Below are 21,545 nucleotides of genomic sequence, written 5' to 3' on the forward strand. Positions count from 1 at the left end.
TTTCTTTATTGCATAGGGCACACTGGAATTCAATATTTGTGCTAATAATATAGCTCCATCGTCATCGTCCACTTTGTCAGTTGGTGATTATCCTGGAACATTTATTCCAAATATCCATGGAGAATTTACAAGTCTGCTACTTCAAGTTCACTGAGATGCTACAACACCGTCTACTGTTAGGTTCTGTTTGTTTCAAATTGTAAAAGCTGAATTCTGATCAAAATCTAAAAGCTGAAATAAACAGCTGGATTGTAAAAATTGGATTGTGATCACAATCCAAAATCTGAAACAAACAGCTGATTAAAAAAGCTGGATTGTTACAATCCAATACACAGATTGTAACAATCCAGGACCTTAGGCGATTAGATTTCGATAAAGGACATCGTAGAGGAAGGTTGAGGAGTGACTTGTCATCGTGATCAAGAGCCGGAGCACGAGTAGTAGCATATTTACTTGAGCAAAAAAGACAGTTTTCCTTGTGATATTTCCCTTTTATTTTATTTTATATCGTCCAGTCAATATGTAAACTGTTTGTGATTACATAACTGTCATCCAGATCAGTGAGAGCGCAAATATTCAGTCACGCGTAACTAGTGAAGTATGTTCGATCTAGCTAGTAATTTACAGAGGATAACAAGGAGATTGGATGACTACTTAATACAGTACTACAAATTTGATTAATTTACTGTTGCGATTTTTTTATTAATCTACAACATTGAGAAGGAACAAAGATGGAACAATTGTGACTTGCACAACAAAGCCTGCATGCAGCAGCCACGCGTGCGACGAGGTTGTCGGCGGGAAGGTATTGAGTTTGGCATCGTCGTCAACTACGGCGCCGGCCACGTCCTCACAGGCCTCTTCCAACCGGAGTGCCGTGGTGGTCGGAGCCCACGTCGGTCGCCGGACATGGCGTCAGGGAGCGCCGTCGTGGTCAACAAGGCTGTCGTGAAGGCCGTTTCTATTCAGCGCACCGTCGTGGTCGAGGCCTCTCCGGCCATGCGTGCCGTGGTGGAGCCCGGGTTGAAGGAGCAGATCGGGAACGGAAGCCATAGTTGTTTTCCCATTCCATTGTATACCTGTTGATAAGTATTGCCACGTGTTGCTGTGGGAGAGGGTCCAGCTTGATGGAATGGAGCTGTAGACCGGGTCCCATATGATTATCTTCCGTGTCCCTGCTGCCAGCCTAAAGTGCACAGGCACGAGCTGCAAAATGGCCCAACCGGCGCAGCTCCACTCGCGCCCGGTCCTCCCCTCCACGAGCCCCCGCCGCCACTGCGCCTCCCAGCCCGCCACTTTCCCCGCCTCGCGCCGTCGCCGCCGCAACCGCCTCGCGCCCCGCCCGATGGCCTCGTCGACGGCCCAGCCCCCGGGGCTGAAGGAGGGCATCGCGGGGCTTTACGACGAGTCGTCGGGGGTGTGGGAGAGCATCTGGGGCGACCACATGCACCACGGCTTCTACGACTCGGGCGAGGCCGCGTCCATGGCCGACCACCGCCGCGCCCAGATCCGCATGATCGAGGAGGCCCTCGCCTTCGCCGCCGTCCCAGGTGCGTCGCTCGCTCACCACTAGAATTTTCGTCGCTACTGCGCCGAGATCCTGGCCGTACGCTTGTGTGGACCGAGACCGACTAATCTACTACTCCAAGGTAGCAAAACGGTCGCGCTTTTCTTTACGATACGATTAAAAATCGGCAGGCCTGAACGGTGTTTGTTTGTTTGTTTGGCTGGTTGGTTGGTTGTTAGCTTCTCCCCGCCCAGTGTCCACACGTGGAGCCACTGGCGAACAGAGCAAATCTGAGGCCGCCATGCGTGCCGTGTCGCCTTTCCGTTGGTGGGCGGAACCGTGATGACCAGTGGAGTGGAACGGCTTCGGATCTGATTTCTACGGATGTGATGCATGACGGTGGCGGGTCCGCGTGTGGTGTCTGTTCTTTTGCTATTTTCAGCCGCTTTCCTGTATCGAAAACAATGACGAGCTGGCTCGAACTCGAGACATGCTATCTGCTTGATGACCCAGTTTCTGTTCGTTTCGTTGCTGAATATGCCCTCTATCGTGGGCGCATTTTCTTTTCTGGCTCTCTTCCTGCAGCTAGGAGTACAATCATACACTGACTGCAGTAGTTCTGTCTTCTAGAGGGTCCAAAAGACAGCAATTTGCAGTGCCACTGTGCACCTTGTGGTCTATCTGGATTCATCGGCCCTCGTAGAAAACTGAACAAGTGCTACTAGCCGCAAGGCATTTGCTGTTTTTCCCCCTGACCTGTGCCTTCCAACCATAAGAACTTTATAGCAAGGCTCCAATGAGAAACTGATAGTAAATGTTTCTTTTCCTATGAGGCGCTTGTGGATCCCATCTAGGTAGAGGAGGGGAGACATGGAGTGATAAAATCAGAAGATTAGTTCTAGACAATTCATATCTTTCAATTCAGATTGATTTTTTTTATCAGAAGATTAGGTCTGTTTTTTTACGACAGATTTGAAAGTCTTTTGCCATATCTTATAAAAGATGTGACAATGTGAAATGCTATGTACTTTCACTAATGTATAAAATAAGGTTTTTGGATGATAAGCAACATCTGAAAATAACATAAAAATGGACTTCATGTGTTTTTACTAGTTTTTTCATGTATATTCTGCATGCAGATGATCCGGAAAAGAAACCCAAAACAATAGTCGATGTAGGATGCGGCATTGGTGGTAGCTCAAGGTACTTGGCGAAGAAATACGGAGCGCAATGCAATGGCATCACGTTGAGCCCTGTTCAAGCCGAAAGAGGAAATGCTCTCGCTGCGGCGCAGGGGTTGTCAGACAAGGTGCCCACTTCTATTTCCCTTGGAAATTAATCTCATTTGTCCAATTAACTATTCACAGTAATTCTAGTGCTGAGACTTTGATAATTAATATCAGCCGCTACTTAACGTCTGTTTTCACCCCGGTGTGATGGAGCAGGTTTCTCTCCAAGTTGCTGACGCTCTGGAGCAGCCGTTTCCTGATGGGCAGTTTGATCTTGTCTGGTCCATGGAGAGTGGCGAGCACATGCCGGAGAAAAGAAAGGTAACCTTTTTTTTTTATTCCCCTTTAAGGAAAAAAAGCAGCATGGCTCACTACAGAACATTTCGGGATTTGCTATAAAGTTGTGTAACGGCATCGGTTGCCATGCATCTGTTTGAAATAACGTCATAAGCTTGTTTGAGTTGGAAAAAGGAGACCAGAGAACATGGGAAGATCGCACTTCAGAACATCTACCGATCTGAGATAAAAGCCATGCGTTACTGATTTCAGTAAATGATAACTCACATCATCTGAAAGGATGAATTGGGGGTTCCTAGTTTGGTTTAGTTCAGTAATTATAGTCGAACACAAGAACTAGAATTAGACAATTGAGTCTATAGGGTGGTACTAGTAAACATTGGATAAGTTCAGTCAAATGCTAAGAGAGAAAAGATTGAATCGCAGTCTTGAAGACAATCATTTAGATAGTTTGGATTCTTTTCTCCGTATATTGTTACTAGTGAAGTTCTGTGTTTTGCTGGAATTCTTACCTGACTCTTGTATTAGTTTGTTAGTGAACTGGCACGTGTCGCGGCTCCTGGAGCGACACTGATCATTGTGACTTGGTGCCATCGGAACCTCGAGTTGTTTGAAAACTCGCTGAAACCCGATGAACTGAATCTCTTGAAGAGGATATGCGATGCGTACTACCTACCGGACTGGTGCTCACCTTCAGACTATGTGAGCATTGCAAAGTCACTGTCTCTTGAGGTAAAAGCTTTTCGTATTCTGAATTCTGAACAAATTTCAGGCGATTGCATCGTATTTACCTTGTATGCATATCTTTCTCAAGACCAGTTGTAACTTGACAAGATTGATCTACCCATTCCGCCAATTTGGCAATTTGCATGACCTCACGAAGGATTCTTTTGCTGTTGCGTGTGGTGTCAGGATATCAAGACTGCTGATTGGTCGGAGAACGTGGCCCCGTTTTGGCCTGCTGTTATACGATCAGCACTGACATGGAAAGGCCTCACATCGCTGCTGACAAGTGGTATGCTCTGCTGTGCTCATCATCTTTCGCTCTGCTATTGATCATGGACTGCACATAACTGAGCTGATTGGGATCTCAATTATTTCTGGCATTGGCTTGTCTGAAGGATGGAAGACGATAAGAGGGGCCCTGGTTATGCCGCTTATGATCAATGGCTACAAGAAAGGGCTCATCAAGTTCACCATCATCACGTGTCGCAAGCCCGGAGCAGCATAGAATGAGAAATTCCTGTCTCAGCACCTCCATTCAGTGCAATAATGTAGAATCGTGGCATCCTTTTCCTTTTTCCAGTAATTTCTAGCTTTCGAGAGCAAATGTGGTGGCTCATTTTAACTCTATTTTATTACGATAATATATTTTTAAAATTTAAATTTATCTATATATTTTTAAATTTTTAATTTATCTTGCTTCTATCTGACAACCTCCAATTTTATTTTTAATTCTCGCCCTGAGGTTCTTCGTGGGTGTTTAAGCCCAATAATAGCAGCCTTTATTATCCTTCTAAGACTGGTAATCAATCCTGCTCGTGATGTTTACAGAGCAATCATACTAGGCGTGATTGTAGGAAAACATTAAGTGCCATACTTGTTTTGGATGGGGTCATATCTTCAAAAAGTCTTCGAGACTTCAGAGCCCATAAATCAGTAATTTTTTCCAATAATATTAATCCCTCTCTTTGGGCCTCTTTTGATATATCCTCTTGGTTTCAGCCAAAAGGACAATGCGGTTGGGCCTTCGCAATCCTACCCGCCAATCTACAGCAGCTTCAAGGAATTTAGGGGGAAATTCTTGGAGTTTCCTAAGGAAACCTTTCATCTTCCTCTCTTGCCGATACCTCCCTAACTCTGGGCAAGAAAACCTCTGCTGCTGCTCGCTCTTCCCCTCCCCAGAACTCCACTGCTCCAATCAAGCTCAGGGACTCCCCAAGCATGTTCGTTGAGCTAACCCTCAACCCCGTATACCTCATGGTTTTGTTCGCCAAGAAGTGCCTAGACGGGAGCTGATGTCGTGCCTTATGGTTGGAAGAGCGGCCCCAAGCAACGAGGATATGGCCATTGTCAGTATTGACCCAATGCCGGAGCACAAGGTGATTTTCTCAGCTATTAGGGAAGTTCTTGAGGAATTCAGATTCTTGATATCCAATTCTACCCGTTTGCTCAAGCGTATGTCAAGTTTGCTAGAAGATTTGACCGAGAGCTCCTGATAAACAGTTCACCTCACCATTTTGGCAACCTAGATTTCACTCTTGTGAAGCATGATCAAGGTCCTAACTGGCGTGCTCTGAATTTTTACCGGGAATGTTGGCTGATGCTCTTAGGTTTTCCCCTTGACTATTTGAGCATGCATTTTATTGAGGCTGCAGTTAGCTCCTTTGGGCATCTCTTAGTGTGCGAGCAAGAAGACCATTATCTGGCAAGAGTGATTCTGAAAGTTAGAGTGGTGGATCTTGAATCAATCCCACATTTCATCCTAATCGCAGAAGGGGAATTTTCAAGGGCAGAGCTAGACAACCCAATGTGAGATCATTGAACAACAAATCCTAGGCATTCTTCCTCCTGATGAAGATCCTATCCCAGAACCTAGTATTGTTGATGGGGCCTTTGATTTCTTTGGTTTTGGTCAGGGGGGTCATCACCAGCATTTACCTGAGAACCAGAATGGCAAGTGAATAATGGGAACTTCGACCTAAATTGGGATAATTGGGAAAAAGATAACAATGGAGAAGCTGCAAATCAGAATGCCCTTGATCTCAACCTACCTGTAGAGGAAGAAGATCAGGACTTACTTGTGGAGGTTGATAATGCAGAAATTGAGGAAGATATGGTAGAAGATGATCCTGAGTGGCCTGAACCTGTCCCACCTCAAAAATGCTGCCCCCATCAGCCTTTCCCTTTCTAGGAATTCTCTGGGTTAAGTTTCATCTGGAAGCATTGGTCATCTTATCTATGACTTGAATATTATACAAGAACCTGCTGTTGTTCTTGGCTTGGCTGCTCTACCACCTGTAGAACCAGAACCAGAAATCTTCCCTCCCCATGATATTCAGCATAATGAGTTGATGGATGTGGACCTTAATATCTAATTGCCAGAACATATCCAGGGTGAAGGTCTGAACCTTTAAATTGGCTTCATGTGTCACATGGGAGACCAAGTTGCTGACCCAATCTTTGAAACTTTCTAGCAACAAGACAACTGGACAGCCTCTTCTAAAGTCAATGCCAATGCCCACAAACTCTGGGACAAACATTTCGGCTCTTGGTTTAATCATGGAATTCCTGTGTCTATTCCCATTGATTGGGCTTTTTTTTTACTAAGATGCTCCTCTCTCTAGCTCATTTTGAATGGGCTAAGACTCTCCTAGGTTCAAATGCCTGGCAATTTCTAGCACCCCATCCTGAAGATTGCTCTTCTCTGCAGTTCCTTTTATTTCATGATTGTCCATCAACCTCTAAGATAGTCTGCACTCAGAGGACTACTAAAGAGAAGGAAGGGATATCTGACATGGAAAAAGGCTCTCCTCTTCAAGATTTCACACCCAAGCTTACCAGACAGCATAAGCCAGGCTACATATCACCTCCAGTGGTGGATACTAAAGTTAGAAGAAGTATTAGAATCAAAGGAAAAAAAATGGGGGCTATAAGGGTAGCATCTGCAAAGACAAACAATGTTTAGCCTGCAATGCAAAGCCTCCTGTCAACCCTAGCAAGATTATAAAAAATATGAGACAATCCTTCTGTCAAATGAGACCTAAGATACTCTTAGACTCTAACTTGGCAGCAAAACACTCTTTGAAGAAGGCAGTGGGCCAAGATAAAGCTCAAATCTACTCATAAGTCTGCCAAGCCCAGAATGAACAGAAAGCCCAATGTTGATGGCAAGCCCAACAAAAAATCCGAAAAGTGAAGGCCCAATGAAGTACATGAAGCATAACTGGTGGCCTGCTGTTACTGGCCCATTTTGGAAACTATTTTGCTCTTTTCTCAGCATTTTGCTTTCCCTAGATGGAAATACTTCTGTTGTAATTTGTGATGAACTTTCTATCCCCTGGAACTCCCTCTCTTGGATGGTTGATTGGTTTACTTTATACCATCCTAAACTTCTTTTCCATTTGTTATGCATAATCTGGATAGCTTCCCTTAATATCACTCATGCCTATAGTTACTGGTCTCATTCCCTAATATTGTATATTAGGGAAAATAAATTTACTTCCATTTATTCTTATGGTTGCACAACACAATATTTCCTTTGGTGATTGAAAAATATTTTGTTGGAATATTAGAGGGATTAATGCAGAAAAAAAAAGTGGGATGTTGTCAGAAGCAAATTTTTAGAGACTGGTTGTGATATCATTTCCTTACAGGAAACTAAAAGAGCCACCTTTGACATTTGCTATATCAATAATTTCTATCCCCCTCAATTTGATTGCTTTGAATTCCTCCCTTCCAATGTTGCCTCTGGTGGTATTCTTACAGCTTGAAAAAGCCATAAATTCACGGGTCACTTGTGCTTTCAAAATGACTTCTCAATATCTGTGGAACTGATTTCAACCACTTCTGGAAATAGGTGGATTCTAACAAATGTTTATAGCCCATGTATATCAGACAGAAAACCCATCTTCATTAATTGGCTCAAAGAAATTGAAATGGATGATGATATTGATTGGCTAATCCTAGGGGACTTCATTCTAATTCGTTCTCCCTCGGTTAGAAACAAACCTGGTGTTGACATCAATGAGATGTTCATGTTCAATGAAGCTATTAGCAAATTGGGTCTTGTGGACTTACCTCTCAAAGGCAGATCCTTGGTCTAATAGAATTCTCTTCTAGAGACACATCAATCATGTCCCTTGTCCCTTGCCTGATCACTACTGCTACCACGATCCCGAGAGCTAAAGCCTTTAGATTTGAAAACTTTTGGATGGAACATGATGATTTTTTGCAGGTGGTGCAACATGCCTGATCTGTTCCAATTAATCAGACAGATAAAGCAAAGATTATTGGGTCTAAACAATAGAATTCTAGAGAGGCTTGACTGGTTTCTCACTTCAAACATCTGGACTCTCAACTACCCAGTCACTTTTGTTACCCCTCTCTCAAGAGACACATCAATCATGTCCCTTGCCTAATCACTATTGCTACCACGATTTGGAGAGCTAAAGCCTTTAGATTTGAAAACTTTTAGATGGAACATGATGATTTTTTGCAGGTGGTGCAACATGCCTGATTTGTTCCAATTAATCAGACAGATAAAGCAAAGATTATTAGGACTAAACCAAAGAATCTTAGAAGAGTTCTAAGAATGTAGCAATCTAGTATTTCAAATCTGAAAATGGTCATCCTAAATACAAAACTGATTATTCTTCTTATAGATACAATTGAGGAAGAAAGAGATCCGAGCCTTGAAGAGTGGAACTTCCAAAAGCTCCTTCAAATCCATCTGGCTACTCTCCTCCAAAAACAGAAAATATATTGGAAACAAAGACGAACAATAAAGTGGGTAAAGTTTGGAGATGAATGGACTCATTTTTTCATGCAAATGCCACAGTCAAGTATAAAAAGAGTCTGATCACAACCCTTTTTGATAATTATGGACAGATCTATAATTCTCATGAAGATAAAGCCTATCTTTTGTGGGAATCCTACAAGCAAAGGCTGGGACGTACAAATTTTCATTGTATGCATGTATGCATTTTGATCTAGGGGACCTTCTGGAACCTGTTACAAGCTTAGAATGGCTTGAACATACTTCTCTAAAGAAGAAATCGACAAAGTGGTAGCTAATTGAAGGGATCGGTGACGTCCTAATAGGGGTTGAATTAGGACACGTAAAACTAATCGGCTCCAAAAACTTCACAAGATAAATATATATTAATTTATATCTAAATATGCTTTAGTTTTATCTGGTGTGTCTATTCTACTGCTCAAAGAGGTTTGTAACTATGACCAAACCTAGTAAACTACTCTAGAAAAGTAAACATGAAAAGATAGATTGCAAGTATATAAATGCGGAAACGTAAAGATGGTAGAGAGAGCAAAATAGACACAATAATTTTTATCCCGTAATATCGATAGCATAAATGTCACTTCTAATCCACGTTGAAGTAGCCACTTAGGGTATAGCTCCTGGACGGCACCCGTTCATGACCCTTGAGCCACCTAGGCCTCAAGTAGGTTAATTCATCAAACCACTAAGGTAAAATCTCACCACAAGAGTCTCTTCTGGTCACTTGCTGTCGTCTTCACTTTGGAGTTTGAACCACCAAGGCAAGAGTCTCCATGTCTCCGTACAAGAGTCTTGCCGCCGCTCCCCACCAAATCGAAGTGTCAACAAGTATGAGTCACTAAGGCTTACGGTGTCCATGAGTCACTAAGATTTTAAGGCACCGGTGTACCACTTGGTACAAGCTAGGATCACTCTTTGATTCTCTCTCTAGGTAACAACACCTAGACACAACTCTCTCTACACCTATTAGCACTAATCACTCTCTAATCTTGTGCTTAATTGCTTTGGATGATCACTTTTAGCATTTTGGTGGCTTGGATGTCTTCTTAAGTGTATATGAGGCTCTCTAGACTCTAGCGCACTTAAATGATCGAGTAGAGGGGGGTATTTCTAGTCTCAAACTGGCGAACTAGTCATTTCTCCAACAATCACATTTTCTGTATACGTTGGATGATCCGGTGTAAGCACATTGTACTCATCAAACCATCAGGCGTGTACATCATCCATGAACTAACCGTTGGAACACCACTTAATCTCATTGTGAACATCGGATGCTCTGGCGTGTTCACCAGCTCTATCGCAAAACCATCCAGCATGTACACTTCGAGCATCTAGCCACTTCTTATACACTGTTCATTATCCGACGTGTAGATCTTCAGGGCATTGGACCATCCGGCTTGTACAACCACGACAAACTAGCCATTGATACCTTCTCTGGAAAAGCACTCCGGCGCAACCATTCGACATGTACAACTCCGAGCACCGAACCATCCAGTGTGTAGATCTTCAGTCTTCAATAGTCCTCTGAAAAAATGCTCTGGCGTACAATCCTCTAAGCGTCGGATCATCCGGCATTCAAACTTCTTCTGCCACTGAGAAACCTCTCCTAGAAAATGCTCCAGCGAAGTCTCTGGTGTGCACAACTTCATATCGCTAGACCATCCGACATGTACAAAACACCCGAGAAAACACTCCGACATGTATAATTGCCTCTACGCTGGACCATCTGGCGTATACATTTTTTCTAAGACTTGTCCAATTCAATCGATTTTTGTCCCGGTTGCGGTGACTTCTTCATGTATTACATCCATGAAACCTACTAAGATATATACTTAATAAATATGTTAGTCATATTGATTATATTATCACTAATCACTAAAATCACAAACATGCCCTAAAAAGACCATATTCACTACACTAATTTTCCCTCTTTCAAATCCCCAAGTCCAAGTGGTTTTAACACAGACTTTCTAAAGAAGTGCTAGCCAGTCATTACTCAAGACTTATATGATCTTTGCTAGGCCTTCTGTGATGTGGATGTCTGCACACAAAGTATCAACAGCTCATATATCACTCTTGTTTCTAAGAAGGATGCCTCAATTTTAGTGGGAAATTTTCGGCTTATTTCTCTATTGAACTGCTCTATCAAGATCATCACCGAAATTATGGTAGAAAGGTTACACCAAGTCATTCTTTCCCTGGTGCACCAAAATTAGTATAGTTTTATTAAAAGAAGAACCATTCAAGATTTTCTTGCCTAGTCATTTGAATACTTACATATCTACTACAAATCAGAAGGAGAATTAATTATCCTCAAGATTGACTTTGAGAAGGCTTTTGACATGGTTGAGCATCAAGTCATTCAGGACATCCTTCAGCATAAAGGCTTTGGGAACAAATGGGTTCAATGGACAAAATCAATTATGAAGTTTGGCGCTTCTTCAATGCTCCTTAATGGGGTACCAGGGAAAGTTTTCCATTGTCGAAGGGGTGTACGATAAGGTGATCCTTTATCACCTCTTCTATTTGTGCTGGCTGCAGATTTGCTTCAGACAATTCTTTACAGAGCTAAGGACCAAGACCTCCTATCACTACCCATTCCTGGTGCTGGCATTGACTTCCTAATTATTCAATATACAGATGACTCCCTCATAATCATAGAAGCCTATCCTATACAACTTTTCATCCTTAAGTCCCTCTTTAACACTTTTGCAAATTCTACATGACTCAAGTGAACTATCACAAGTCATGTATGTACCCCATCGATGTAGATGACAACAGAATGAATATTCTCTCCAACACTTTCAGCTGCAAAAGAGATTCCCTCCCCTTTACCTACCTTAGTCTTCCTCTTGGGCTCACTAAACCAAAAATTGAAGATTTCATCCCTCTAGTCCAGAGAATTGAAAAAAAGGTTGGTCAGCTACTTCTGCTTTCTCACCTAAGGTGGTAAACTTGAAATGGTAAACTCCTGCTTTTCCTCTCTACCTACTTTCTTCATATGCACCCTTAAGTTGCCTTTAACTATGATCAAACAAATCAACAAATATAGAAAACACTATCTTTAGAGAGGTTTTGACATCAATGCTAAGAAAAAAATCTTTTGCAATTTGGAATATGGTTTGTAGGCTTAAAAATTAAGGACGATTTGGCATGATCAAACTTAGTGTCCAAAATGATGCTCTTCTCTTAAAGCATCTGGACAATCTCTTCAACAAACAAGACATTCCTTGGGTACAGCTTGTTTGGAACAATTATTATTCAAATGACACTCTCCTGGGCATGTGCTTGAGGGGATCATTTTGGTGGAAAAGCATCACTCACCTCCTGGATTCTCACAAAGGCCTTGCAATTGTTTAGATTGGAGATGGGAGGACTATCCATTTCTGACATGACATATGGGGTGGACTGATCTCGATACAATCCTTCCCTGAGCTTTACTCCTTTGCCAAAATAAAAAATATCACTCTGGCTTAAGCTCTCAACAGGTCTAATATTCTAGATGTCTTCCACTTACCCCCCTCAACTCAGACCTACGCACAATTCCAATTGCTCCAGCTTCATATTACAAGACTTCAGCTTTCTTCGAGGTCAGACTCTTGGCAATGCATTTGGGAGCAACTCTCCTTTCTCCTCCAAGAAGGCCTATAAATTTCTAATAGGGCACACACCGATCCACCCATCTTTCAAATGGATTTGGAGATCCTCCTATCAAAAAAAAAAAACATAAGGTTTTCTTCTGGTTCTTGCTCAAAGATAGATTAAACTCGAGGGATTTGTTAAGAAGACGAAATATGATACTTGTGAGCTATGCATTTGACAATATGAAGAAATAACCGCTCACTTATTTCTGAGATGTAACTTTGCAAGAGTGTGCTGGTCATCCATTGGCATTTCTATTCCTCATTGGATGCGCATTGATCGAATTTGGCTACACATGAAGCGGACAATCAATGAGACTTTCTACATGAAAATCATGATTTGATGAGCTGAAGTACTTGGACAACACGAAATGATTGGTTTTTTTCAGCGCATAGATCCAACAATCACAAGATGCAGAAACATGTTCCTCCATGAGTTAAACTTGGTAACTCATAGGATCAAAAGAAGATATCTTAGCCAACTTACTCAATGGATCAAATCCAATATGTAATTTCTTGGTTTTACTTTGTTTTCTCCCCACCCCCTAACGTAATTATCTTGATGTTCTGCGGTGGGGGACGAAGCTGTGGATCCCGGAAGCACGGAGCGTTGAGGAGCTTGCAAGCGCCAAGGGAGCATGAAGCAGTCGCATCAATGGTGGTTGGTAGTGGGAACGACGACCGAGAGGATAGTGTATCGTGCGACCATGCCAAGGCCGAACGCTTTTATACTTCTCGCTTCCCGGAACAACTTTGCCGGCACGGGCCATCTGATGTGAAATTCGGCCCAGCCTCCCAAAAGGGTTGAAAGCACGTCTGTCAATCTATGCACGCTGAACTACCGAGATCGACACAGGGGTGCATGACAGCGGACCACCAGTTTGAGAGGTCGTGTCTCGTCTGGTTAGCCACTTTGGTTGTCGTTGGTCCCTATAGTACTACATCGATACTCTTTTGGTGTAGTATTTACCAATCGAGGCCGGCTGCTGAAAGCTTCCCATGCCTCTACAGGCATTAAATCAAATTCTATAGAAACAGATCCTACAAAAAATCTCCTTTTCTGTGATAATACATGTCCCCTTTCTCTCCTCTTCAGTCTAACTGTTGGATCAGAAGATGTGTGGCTGGATCAGTGTCTCACGGAGGTCTTTCGTAGGAAGGTCCTATAGAATTTGCTTCCCTACAGGCACCCTGCAACATTCGCTGCTCTATGCGGTAATACCTACATGTGACTAGATAAATATTGAAATAAATGCACTTTTGGATTTAATTTAATTTCTAAATAAGTCATGAATAGAAACTAATAAACAAACATCATGATGTAATGATAGTACAACATAGGTGGTAGAACTACGCATGTAACTCTCTAATACAGTCGCTAGCACGAACATCACAGAACTACTCAGTATGGTAAATATGACTAAGTAGAGACCAGTCATAGCGGGCGTACCAATCGAGAGACGCAGAAACCCCAGGATGGTGACGCAGAAGATGACGATGATCAAGAAGCAGAACGCGAGCAGTCGATGGCATCGAGGAAGAAGATCATGAGCAGTCGCGCAGAGCGATTCCCAAAACCCTTATTCACTCTCTCCCAGTGCAGGATGGCAAAGACGACGAGTTCTAAAGACCTGCTCTCCTGATCGTCGGTGCATGTTGATGGAACGGGACGGAGTAGACTACCGATGGCGGCACATCAAAGAAGGAGGCAAAACCCTAATTACATGTATCCTTTGTGACGACGATTGATAGGTATATATAGGGAGGATCATGCGGTTCAGATGTGCCACGATCAGGTTTTTAACTGACATGATTTCTGTATATATCCAGTCATGCAAAAGAATAAAACAGCAAAATAGGGGCATTGCACATGTGTGCGCATGCGGACTGACCCGATGAGGCGAGCGAGCGCACGTGTGGCTTTCTAGTCCTCTCGACCACATGTGCTTGAGGGAGTGGAGAACACAACTCCTTTTAAATTGATCTCACTCCAACTCCACTAACAACGTGGTACTAAAAGCCACCACCTCCATTTTACTCATAAGTTTTTGAGATTTATTAAAAATTAATTATCAAAATAAATAGGCTAGACCCATATACTCCATCCAATCTAAAATAAGTATTGTTTTGGATTTTGTACAATTAACTGTTTTAAATTTGGCTATAAATTGCTTTTTATATATTGAATTTGGATATTTAAAAATGGCATGGATAGATTTATCTTAGAAAATATTTTATCAATATATTACAATAAAAAGTAGTTATCAAAATTGTTTTTTAGAACTATCGACTATCGATATTCAAAACATACTTATTTCGAACCGGACTATCTCAAAGTAAATAAAAAAAAATGCTCAAGAACGGCTGGGCGGCGCGTTCTAACTGACAGCGATAGTCTGGTCAGGCCAGGCGCGTGCGTGCACGCCATCGCTGTCGTGCGAAACCACGCGACGGATGATGCATCGGAGACGGCTGCCCTGCCCGCGCCGTGGTGGAAGAGAAGAGGTCACGGGTCAATGTTTCAAGTTGCAGCCGAAAAGTTGCATGTCGCGAAAGCTCCCATCGGCATTCGATACGTCGAGGAAGGAATTGACCGCGGAACGCGTGGGTGGGTGGGTCCAGCTCGGAATGACCATGAGGATGGAGGGTGACGTGGCGAGCTGTGTTGCCCGTGTGGACAGGAGCAAAGCCATTCACACTCCGCACCACCCTGGGGGGTGTGAAACTGTGAACCAGGGGACGAAAGAGAGGAGACGATCGAGGAGCTTGACGATCAGAAAGCCAATGAAAAACACGGGGTAAAAACGACGGCTGCTGTGCATGCATTGCAGGCAGCTGTATGACTGACTACTCGATCCACTCCTGTCAACCTGCGGACGCGGCCCGCCCGGTCTCGCCTTCCACATTCACCAACACCGTACGCGTTCCTTTTATCAACTCGCGCCACCTGGGAATCTAAAAACATTACGGCGAGCGGCGTGAGGAAGGAGAGACGAAGGGGCTCATCGCCGTGCGCGCGCAGCCGAAGTGCCTCGTCGACCGCCGGCCACAAGGTCGATCGTCTCGTCCTCTTCCTCCCCCGTCCACGTGCTTCAAAACTGAAACATCCTTTTTTTGCTGGAGACCATCGTCGATCGTGTACGCCTCACAATGCTTGGCTTGTGACCAGCGCGTCGTTTTCATCAGGGGAGAGAGTGATCTGGCTGGCCCAGAAGCATGCAAAGCCAGCAGCTCCCTGGGTCTGCGCCGGGGCGAGCTCCTGCTAGAAGGAAGCTGAAGAGACCGGCCGAGACGTCCGGCCGCGAGGAACCCGACGAGGAGGAGGACGAGGAGCTGGTCAAACGGAGCCGGAAGATGAAGGCTGCGCAGACGTCAACGACGAGCGGCACATCCGCCATTCGTGGCCTGCTACAGGATTTCTTCGAGCAGCAGCATCGCCTGGACGTACGACGTCAGGAGACGACGGAGAGGCAGGCGCAGGAGCGGCTGTTCTTCGAGGACCAGTGGCGGCAGGCGATGCAGAGGATAGAGCGGGAGAGGCTGATGCTGGAGCAGGCATGGATGGAGCGCGAGGAGCAGAGGAGGATGAGGGAAGAGGCAAGGGCTGACAGAAGGCACGCGCTCCTTACTGACTTGCTGACCAGACTCCTACAAGGAGATCTGTAGGGAAGGGGAGGGACTCCTTGGCCAACCCAACAAGGAATTAACATAGATTATGGGTCGGTAGAAGTTCTTTGTTTATTCATGCCCTTGAGGGTATCAGGTTTCAGCACATGTTCTCGCTAACTGGCATGTTGTCATATGCTGTGCAAAAGTCTATCTGAAAAAGATGTATTTTCTGCTAGAAATCATGAAACCCAAAAGTGAATTCACAACAAGAGCTGAACGATTTACGGTATGGCAAACCATGGGAATCCATCAAACTGTTATCAATCTTTCTGCCTAGGACTGTCTATAGTACAAGTCAACCGCAGACGACAAGATAGATAGGTGATAGATCAATCTGGGAATCTGGTGTTAGTAGGACGTTATGCATGAGCAATACACATGACAAACCTCTGATCAAATTTGTAGACTTCTAATACTCTTTACGAACTTTCAGAGCCTATAAACTACTCAACATATCTCTATGTATCACCCTCATAATCGGTATCACTATCTTGCGAGCTATCAGAACCTGTGCTGCCACGTTCTTGTATTGTAGAACTCGAAAAACTGTCCAATACATAAGGTTCAATTATTTTCCAGAAAGAGACAGCATTGCTTCCCTGAAAACCCATCCAAAAGAATATTCCTTTCCTCTTCACTTTGCATGATAAAGACTGTGTGTGCAAGGAGTTCACAATTCTATCAACACCCTCAATGTTCCCACCACTGACCTTAAGCACAATATCACCTGATTGGAGTCTGAAACCCCCAAACATGAACCAATATGCCAGAACACGTGGAGACAGTCATCTATGGACAAGCTTGGGGAGAACAGGTTCGCCTTTCAGAAAGAACTGATCTGCAAAGAAACCAAAATGTGCATGAGGTATGGTTGAAAACCGGTAAGGGATCTCGCTCTCATCATTGAGTGATCTGCATGCTGAAGGCAGCCATTCAAAGAAACGTTCATGAGTGTGCACCCTTAAAACTGAATGAGCATTAGTCACTTCCTGGAACTTAAAATGAATGATGTGGACCCCTTTCTGTGTACGAGATTCTATTTCAGTGCCTCCAAGAAGCAAAGCAATCAAAATCTCACGCTGCTCTTGATCCAACTTCATGCTCACAGGTTTTGGCTTGACAACTTTCTTGCTAATGAGGAGACCACTTTGAAGTTTTTCCAAAGAATCCACCGGTACATCATACTTCTTTTTACACATTAAGTCATAAATGCTTTCAGCTTTCTGATAGTCCTCTGCAGAAAGATACCCCCTTAACATGATGTTGCAAGACCTAGCATTAGTACCTATTGTCCCATTACTATGCATTTCACCAAAGATCTGCTCGTTCTCTTGACATTTCCAACCCTTACAAGTGATTCCAGATAGATAAGGTACAGTATTCTATTTGGACGACACTTGGAAAGGCATTTTGTGAATGTATGTTCCAAATTATCATGCATATCCAGATCCAGATACAAATACATCATGTCAAGAAAGGCTGGCATTAGATGCTTCATATGGCTTTCAGTAAATTCGTCCATAAGTTTTTCTGCAATCTCTATCTCTCTAGCTTTTGCTATTATCTCAATTATCTTATGATATGATGCAACATTATGAGGTATGTTTCGATCCTTCATTTCTTTGAAGATTTCAATGGATTTCATAGGCTCACCAGTCCGTGCATGAAGCTCCATTCGGCAGACATAAGCCCAAGCAGGAAGCTTGCAACCACTCTGAAGAAGCCTTTGCCATGTTGCCTCTGTTTCTATAATATCCCCTTCCTTGGAGAAGGCCCTCATCACTGACACCAGCACATCAGTACTCTCCTCAAACCCAGCTCGCTTCGTCTCATTCCTAAGAGCTTTGATCCTATCTCTATCAATGACATCTTGATAGCTGTGAAGCCAGATGAGCCCAGCATACACCTCCTTGTGCACCACCAGATTACCTGTGACTATATTGCTGGTAGACAAACTCAGCCTGCCTGAGATTGTGCTTTGCAGTCCCTCCCATCTTACTCACAAGCGCACGAAACAATGAATTATGCAGGCTGAGCCGAGGCTTGTAACCGCCCATCTGTATCATCTGGGTTGCATATGGTGCATGCCTCCTCAAGACAACGTCCCCCTGGAACGCTGAGATATGCAACGACCAATATGTGGAAGGTGGACTCGGCAGGCACTCGGCCCTGCTTGACCATCAAGTCGAACAGCTCCCGGCATTTCTCAACCTTGCCTTCTCTCCCAAGACAATCCACCACCCTCGTGGCTAGCGCGAAATTGAAGCGGTACCAGTGCTGCTTCACCATCCAGCTGCACACCTGAAAACAACCATCGAATCATCCATATATCAACAACATATCGTGTCTTTACAACTACGGCAATTCGTCGAACAGTTCGTGAGCAAGAATTGTAAGAACCTATATCTATTATTATGTAAGAGGCAGTTGGTCGAACAGGTTGTGGGAGAGAGGTGACGGCACGGGGGTACTGACCCGGAAGGCGGCGTCATTGCTGCGGATGCGGAGGCAGTGGACGGCCACGTAGGTGGCGTCGTCCTGGGTGAGCCACTTGCGCTGGGCGTTGAGGATGCGGGTGAAGTTGGAGTGCTTGTAGGCTGGGAGCTCCTTACAAAGCCAGGCGATACTCGACCGCCGCCACTGCTCTCGCAGCTCCTCCAGCTCGAACACCTCCAGCTCCGGGGACCTCGCAGCGTCCATCTCGTCGGCCGCCGCCGCCCACGCCTCTCCCTCGAACAGGTCCGCCCGGCCTCCTCCTCCTCTTCCTCGTCCTCATCGTCAGACTCCAGCACGAGGTCCTCCAGTGCTGACGCTGCTCTTGGACGCGAGACGGCGAGGCGGCGCGGGAAGAGCGGTGGGGCGGCGAGGTCGGCGGGAGGAAAGGAAGCGAAGGGAGGAGACAGGGCGAGAGGGCATCGCACCGACGGGGATGGAGCGCCGCAGGCGCAGGCAGAGGAGGAAGCCATGAACGAATCGACGGCGAGCACCGGAAGCTTTTCTGCTTCTATCCGAGTGCTCGAAGCAGCCTAATCTTTACGCGAGGCGCCTCCGTGCCCTGGATTGGTCTTTCCAAAAGTCCGTACAAATGTACAGCCTCGTCCGTTAAGATCCATTTTGACGCTTCAGATCAAAACCCAGGAATGCGAACCGAGTCTCTTCGGCCTGACATGCCAGTCTCCCGGCCAGTGGCATTTTCAAAAAGCAAGACTTTACAAATTCTTCCAATGTTTTTACTTTTTTAACTTTGAAACTACCACGGCTGACAGCCATGCAATTTGGCTCAGAACAGATTTGGGGCATTCAGATAAAAGAAATTAAAACACATAGTTACAGAATAGGGATTTGCACAAGAGCAGCTCTCTCTCTCTCTCTCTCTCTCTCTCTCTCTCTCTCTCTCTCTCTCTCTCTCTCTCTCTCTCTGCAAGTACCTCACATCACTAATCCAAGCAATATTGCCTTCTATTGTATTATTTTTGCTGAAATCTACATTGTACACACGATCTCAAGGCAGAACGAGGAAAAGATTAAAAAGGAGAGAACTGAAGCTACTGAACACACAACGCTACATTCGAATCAGGTGCTAAGACGAATTATTTGTTGGCTTATAGCTCTCACGAAATTAAAAAAAAAACGATATCCAGGTGTGGATTGTGTTCTCACTCGCGCTTCTTGTTTTTGGCATAGTAGTTCTCTATCGTAGAGAACCAATTCCATTGGAAACAAAGTGCTGCAAACCTCATGAATCCGGCACCAATCACCTCTAGGAATGCCATTAACGGGGAGCTCTGTGGGGATAAACCAGCAGTGGCTACAGCTAACATTGCGCCCTCAAAATTGCAGGGGACAATAAACTTTCCAGATTTGATGCCGGCCAGAGCCTTCTTAGCAACAGCATCGGCCTTCATTCCACCAGATGATCCTGCTATGATGTTGGTCAATTCTGGCCTCCTCTTATGCTCTGGAACAAGGCAAAGAATATGCTCAATACACAAAATATGTAGACAGTATTTTCAGAACTGGAGAGTTGACGATAATTAAGAAAAAATGCTATCAGAGTGATACCATGGATAAGGATGGGGATGGAGCACCAATGGATATTCATGAATCCCCTCTAGTTTAACTTAATTAACTAACTAGATAATTTTTTCACCTCATATTATAAAGTTAGTTATATAAATTGAACTAAAGTGGATCTATGGATCGCTCCACGCCCATCCGTAACCATGGAGCACCAACCCATTAAATGATGGGATAAAATAGCAATGAAGTTTGTCGACATATTTTTGGACTTGTGATTCTATTATGATAACTTACAGGTAAGTATAAGTGTAAAACTAATAAAACAAATTCAATCAGGCACCCTTGAAGTGAGGAGATACACAATGTTTTCATCACTACAGAACTCCGAAATTTTCAGGGTTACCAATTAGAGCCGTTTGACATCATATTGAAGATGACTCAGTTACCCAATGGTATCATTTTCACTTGTTAGTTGTTAACAAATAATGATCATCAGATATGTCATCCACCTAATTGTTTTTAAAATGTGCTCAACGATGCATCTGAACTTCAATCTAGAAACCAGTACATAGTAGACTAGTTCAGCAGTCACTTAAAAACATCCATAAGCAACTCATACCCTCTTCGAAACCCGGAGTCTCAGTGTCAGGAGGGAAGATCAATGAGACATAAATATTGTCCGCAATGACCTCATGCTGCAACGCCTCCCCCAGTCCCCGCAGCGCGAACTTGCTTGCCGAGTACGCAGTGTACCCATAAACACCAACCTGCAGCAAAGATGTTACAAGTCAAGAAAATAACCTCCCAAGCACGCAGCATTACATCGAAGACCTTCGCTGCATGATGAGCAAAACAGCGAAGAATCATGTGACGTGTCTACCTGGCCGGCCTGCGAGGACATGATTGCGATGGACGCGGGCAGAGCCATCTCTCGGGTGCGCGCCTTCATGGCGGGGACCGCGGCCTTGACGAGGTGGAAGGTGCCCATGAGGTTGATGTCCACTATCCACTTGACCTCCTCCATGTCCTGCCTCTCGAGCTCCTGCGGCACGAACACGCCGTGGTTGCAGACCAGGACGTCGACGGGGCCGGCCTCCGCGAGCGCCCGCGCCACGGCGTCCGCGTCCCGCACGTCGGCCGCGTGGACGCGGACGTCATGCCCCGTGGCGGCCCTGATGGCGGCGCGCGCTTCCTCGAGGCGCGCCAGGTTGCGCGCGAGGATGGAAACCCGCGCACCCTCCTGGGCGGCGGCGGTGGCCATGGCGAGCCCGATGCCGCTGGACCCGCCCGTGATGAAGACGTGGCGGGCCCTGAGGGGGACCCGCACGGCGCGGGGACGCGCCAGGAAGGCGAGCGCGGCGAGGAGGCTGACGGGCGGGACCAGGAGGAGGAGGAGGAGCGCCGCGGCCATGGCGACGAGAGACGGTGAAGTCGCTAGCGCTGGAGTTGCGGGCGGCGGTGGTGGAGTAAGGGGTTGGGTTAGGGCGGTGGGGTTTAAGAAGGGGACGGGGCAGCCGCCGGAGTGGACCGTGGCGGGAGGCGCGAGGAGGAGGGGGGGGGGGTCAGATCTGGGGAGGGCGACCGCGGCGTCGAAATGAGGGAGGGGAGCACACTCGCCTGGACTCCGGGCGGTCGAGCCTGTCGGGCAGGCCGGCGGGGAACGG

At 45.2% G+C, this 21,545-nt stretch overlaps 3 protein-coding genes and 1 pseudogene across 4 annotated transcripts; 2 read left to right on the forward strand and 2 right to left on the reverse strand.

The window, feature by feature from the left end:
* Positions 1-901: 901 nt before the first annotated feature.
* On the forward strand, positions 902-4,450 carry LOC133919600 (probable tocopherol O-methyltransferase, chloroplastic). The gene is made up of 6 exons (XM_062364039.1): positions 902-1,550; positions 2,647-2,816; positions 2,953-3,057; positions 3,562-3,765; positions 3,946-4,048; positions 4,155-4,450. The coding sequence occupies exons 1-6, from the start codon at positions 1,157-1,159 to the stop codon at positions 4,262-4,264; spliced, it is 1,086 nt and encodes a 361-aa protein (XP_062220023.1). The 5' UTR covers positions 902-1,156; the 3' UTR covers positions 4,265-4,450.
* Positions 4,451-14,740: 10,290 nt separating this feature from the next.
* LOC133919603 (trihelix transcription factor GT-3b-like) lies at positions 14,741-16,040 on the forward strand. 2 transcript variants are annotated; one of them, XM_062364042.1, is made up of 2 exons: positions 14,741-15,245; positions 15,379-16,040. In XM_062364042.1, exon 2 carries the CDS (start codon positions 15,409-15,411, stop codon positions 15,856-15,858), a length of 450 nt encoding a protein of 149 aa, XP_062220026.1. In that variant the 5' UTR covers positions 14,741-15,245; positions 15,379-15,408; the 3' UTR covers positions 15,859-16,040. The 2 variants fall into 2 exon arrangements, with proteins under 2 accessions (XP_062220026.1, XP_062220025.1); XM_062364041.1 differs by having other exon boundaries at positions 14,754-15,245; positions 15,362-16,040.
* Positions 16,041-16,231: 191 nt separating this feature from the next.
* LOC133919601 (pentatricopeptide repeat-containing protein OTP51, chloroplastic-like) lies at positions 16,232-19,211 on the reverse strand (annotated as a pseudogene).
* An 88-nt stretch (positions 19,212-19,299) lies between these two features.
* LOC133919602 (3-dehydrosphinganine reductase TSC10A-like) lies at positions 19,300-21,545 on the reverse strand. The gene is made up of 3 exons (XM_062364040.1): positions 20,762-21,545; positions 20,501-20,648; positions 19,300-19,819 (listed from the first exon to the last, which is right to left on the reverse strand). The coding sequence occupies exons 1-3, from the start codon at positions 21,290-21,292 to the stop codon at positions 19,518-19,520; spliced, it is 981 nt and encodes a 326-aa protein (XP_062220024.1). The 5' UTR covers positions 21,293-21,545; the 3' UTR covers positions 19,300-19,517.

This window comes from Phragmites australis, chromosome 5 (genome assembly GCF_958298935.1).
Source record: "Phragmites australis chromosome 5, lpPhrAust1.1, whole genome shotgun sequence".
NCBI lineage: Eukaryota > Viridiplantae > Streptophyta > Magnoliopsida > Poales > Poaceae > Phragmites > Phragmites australis.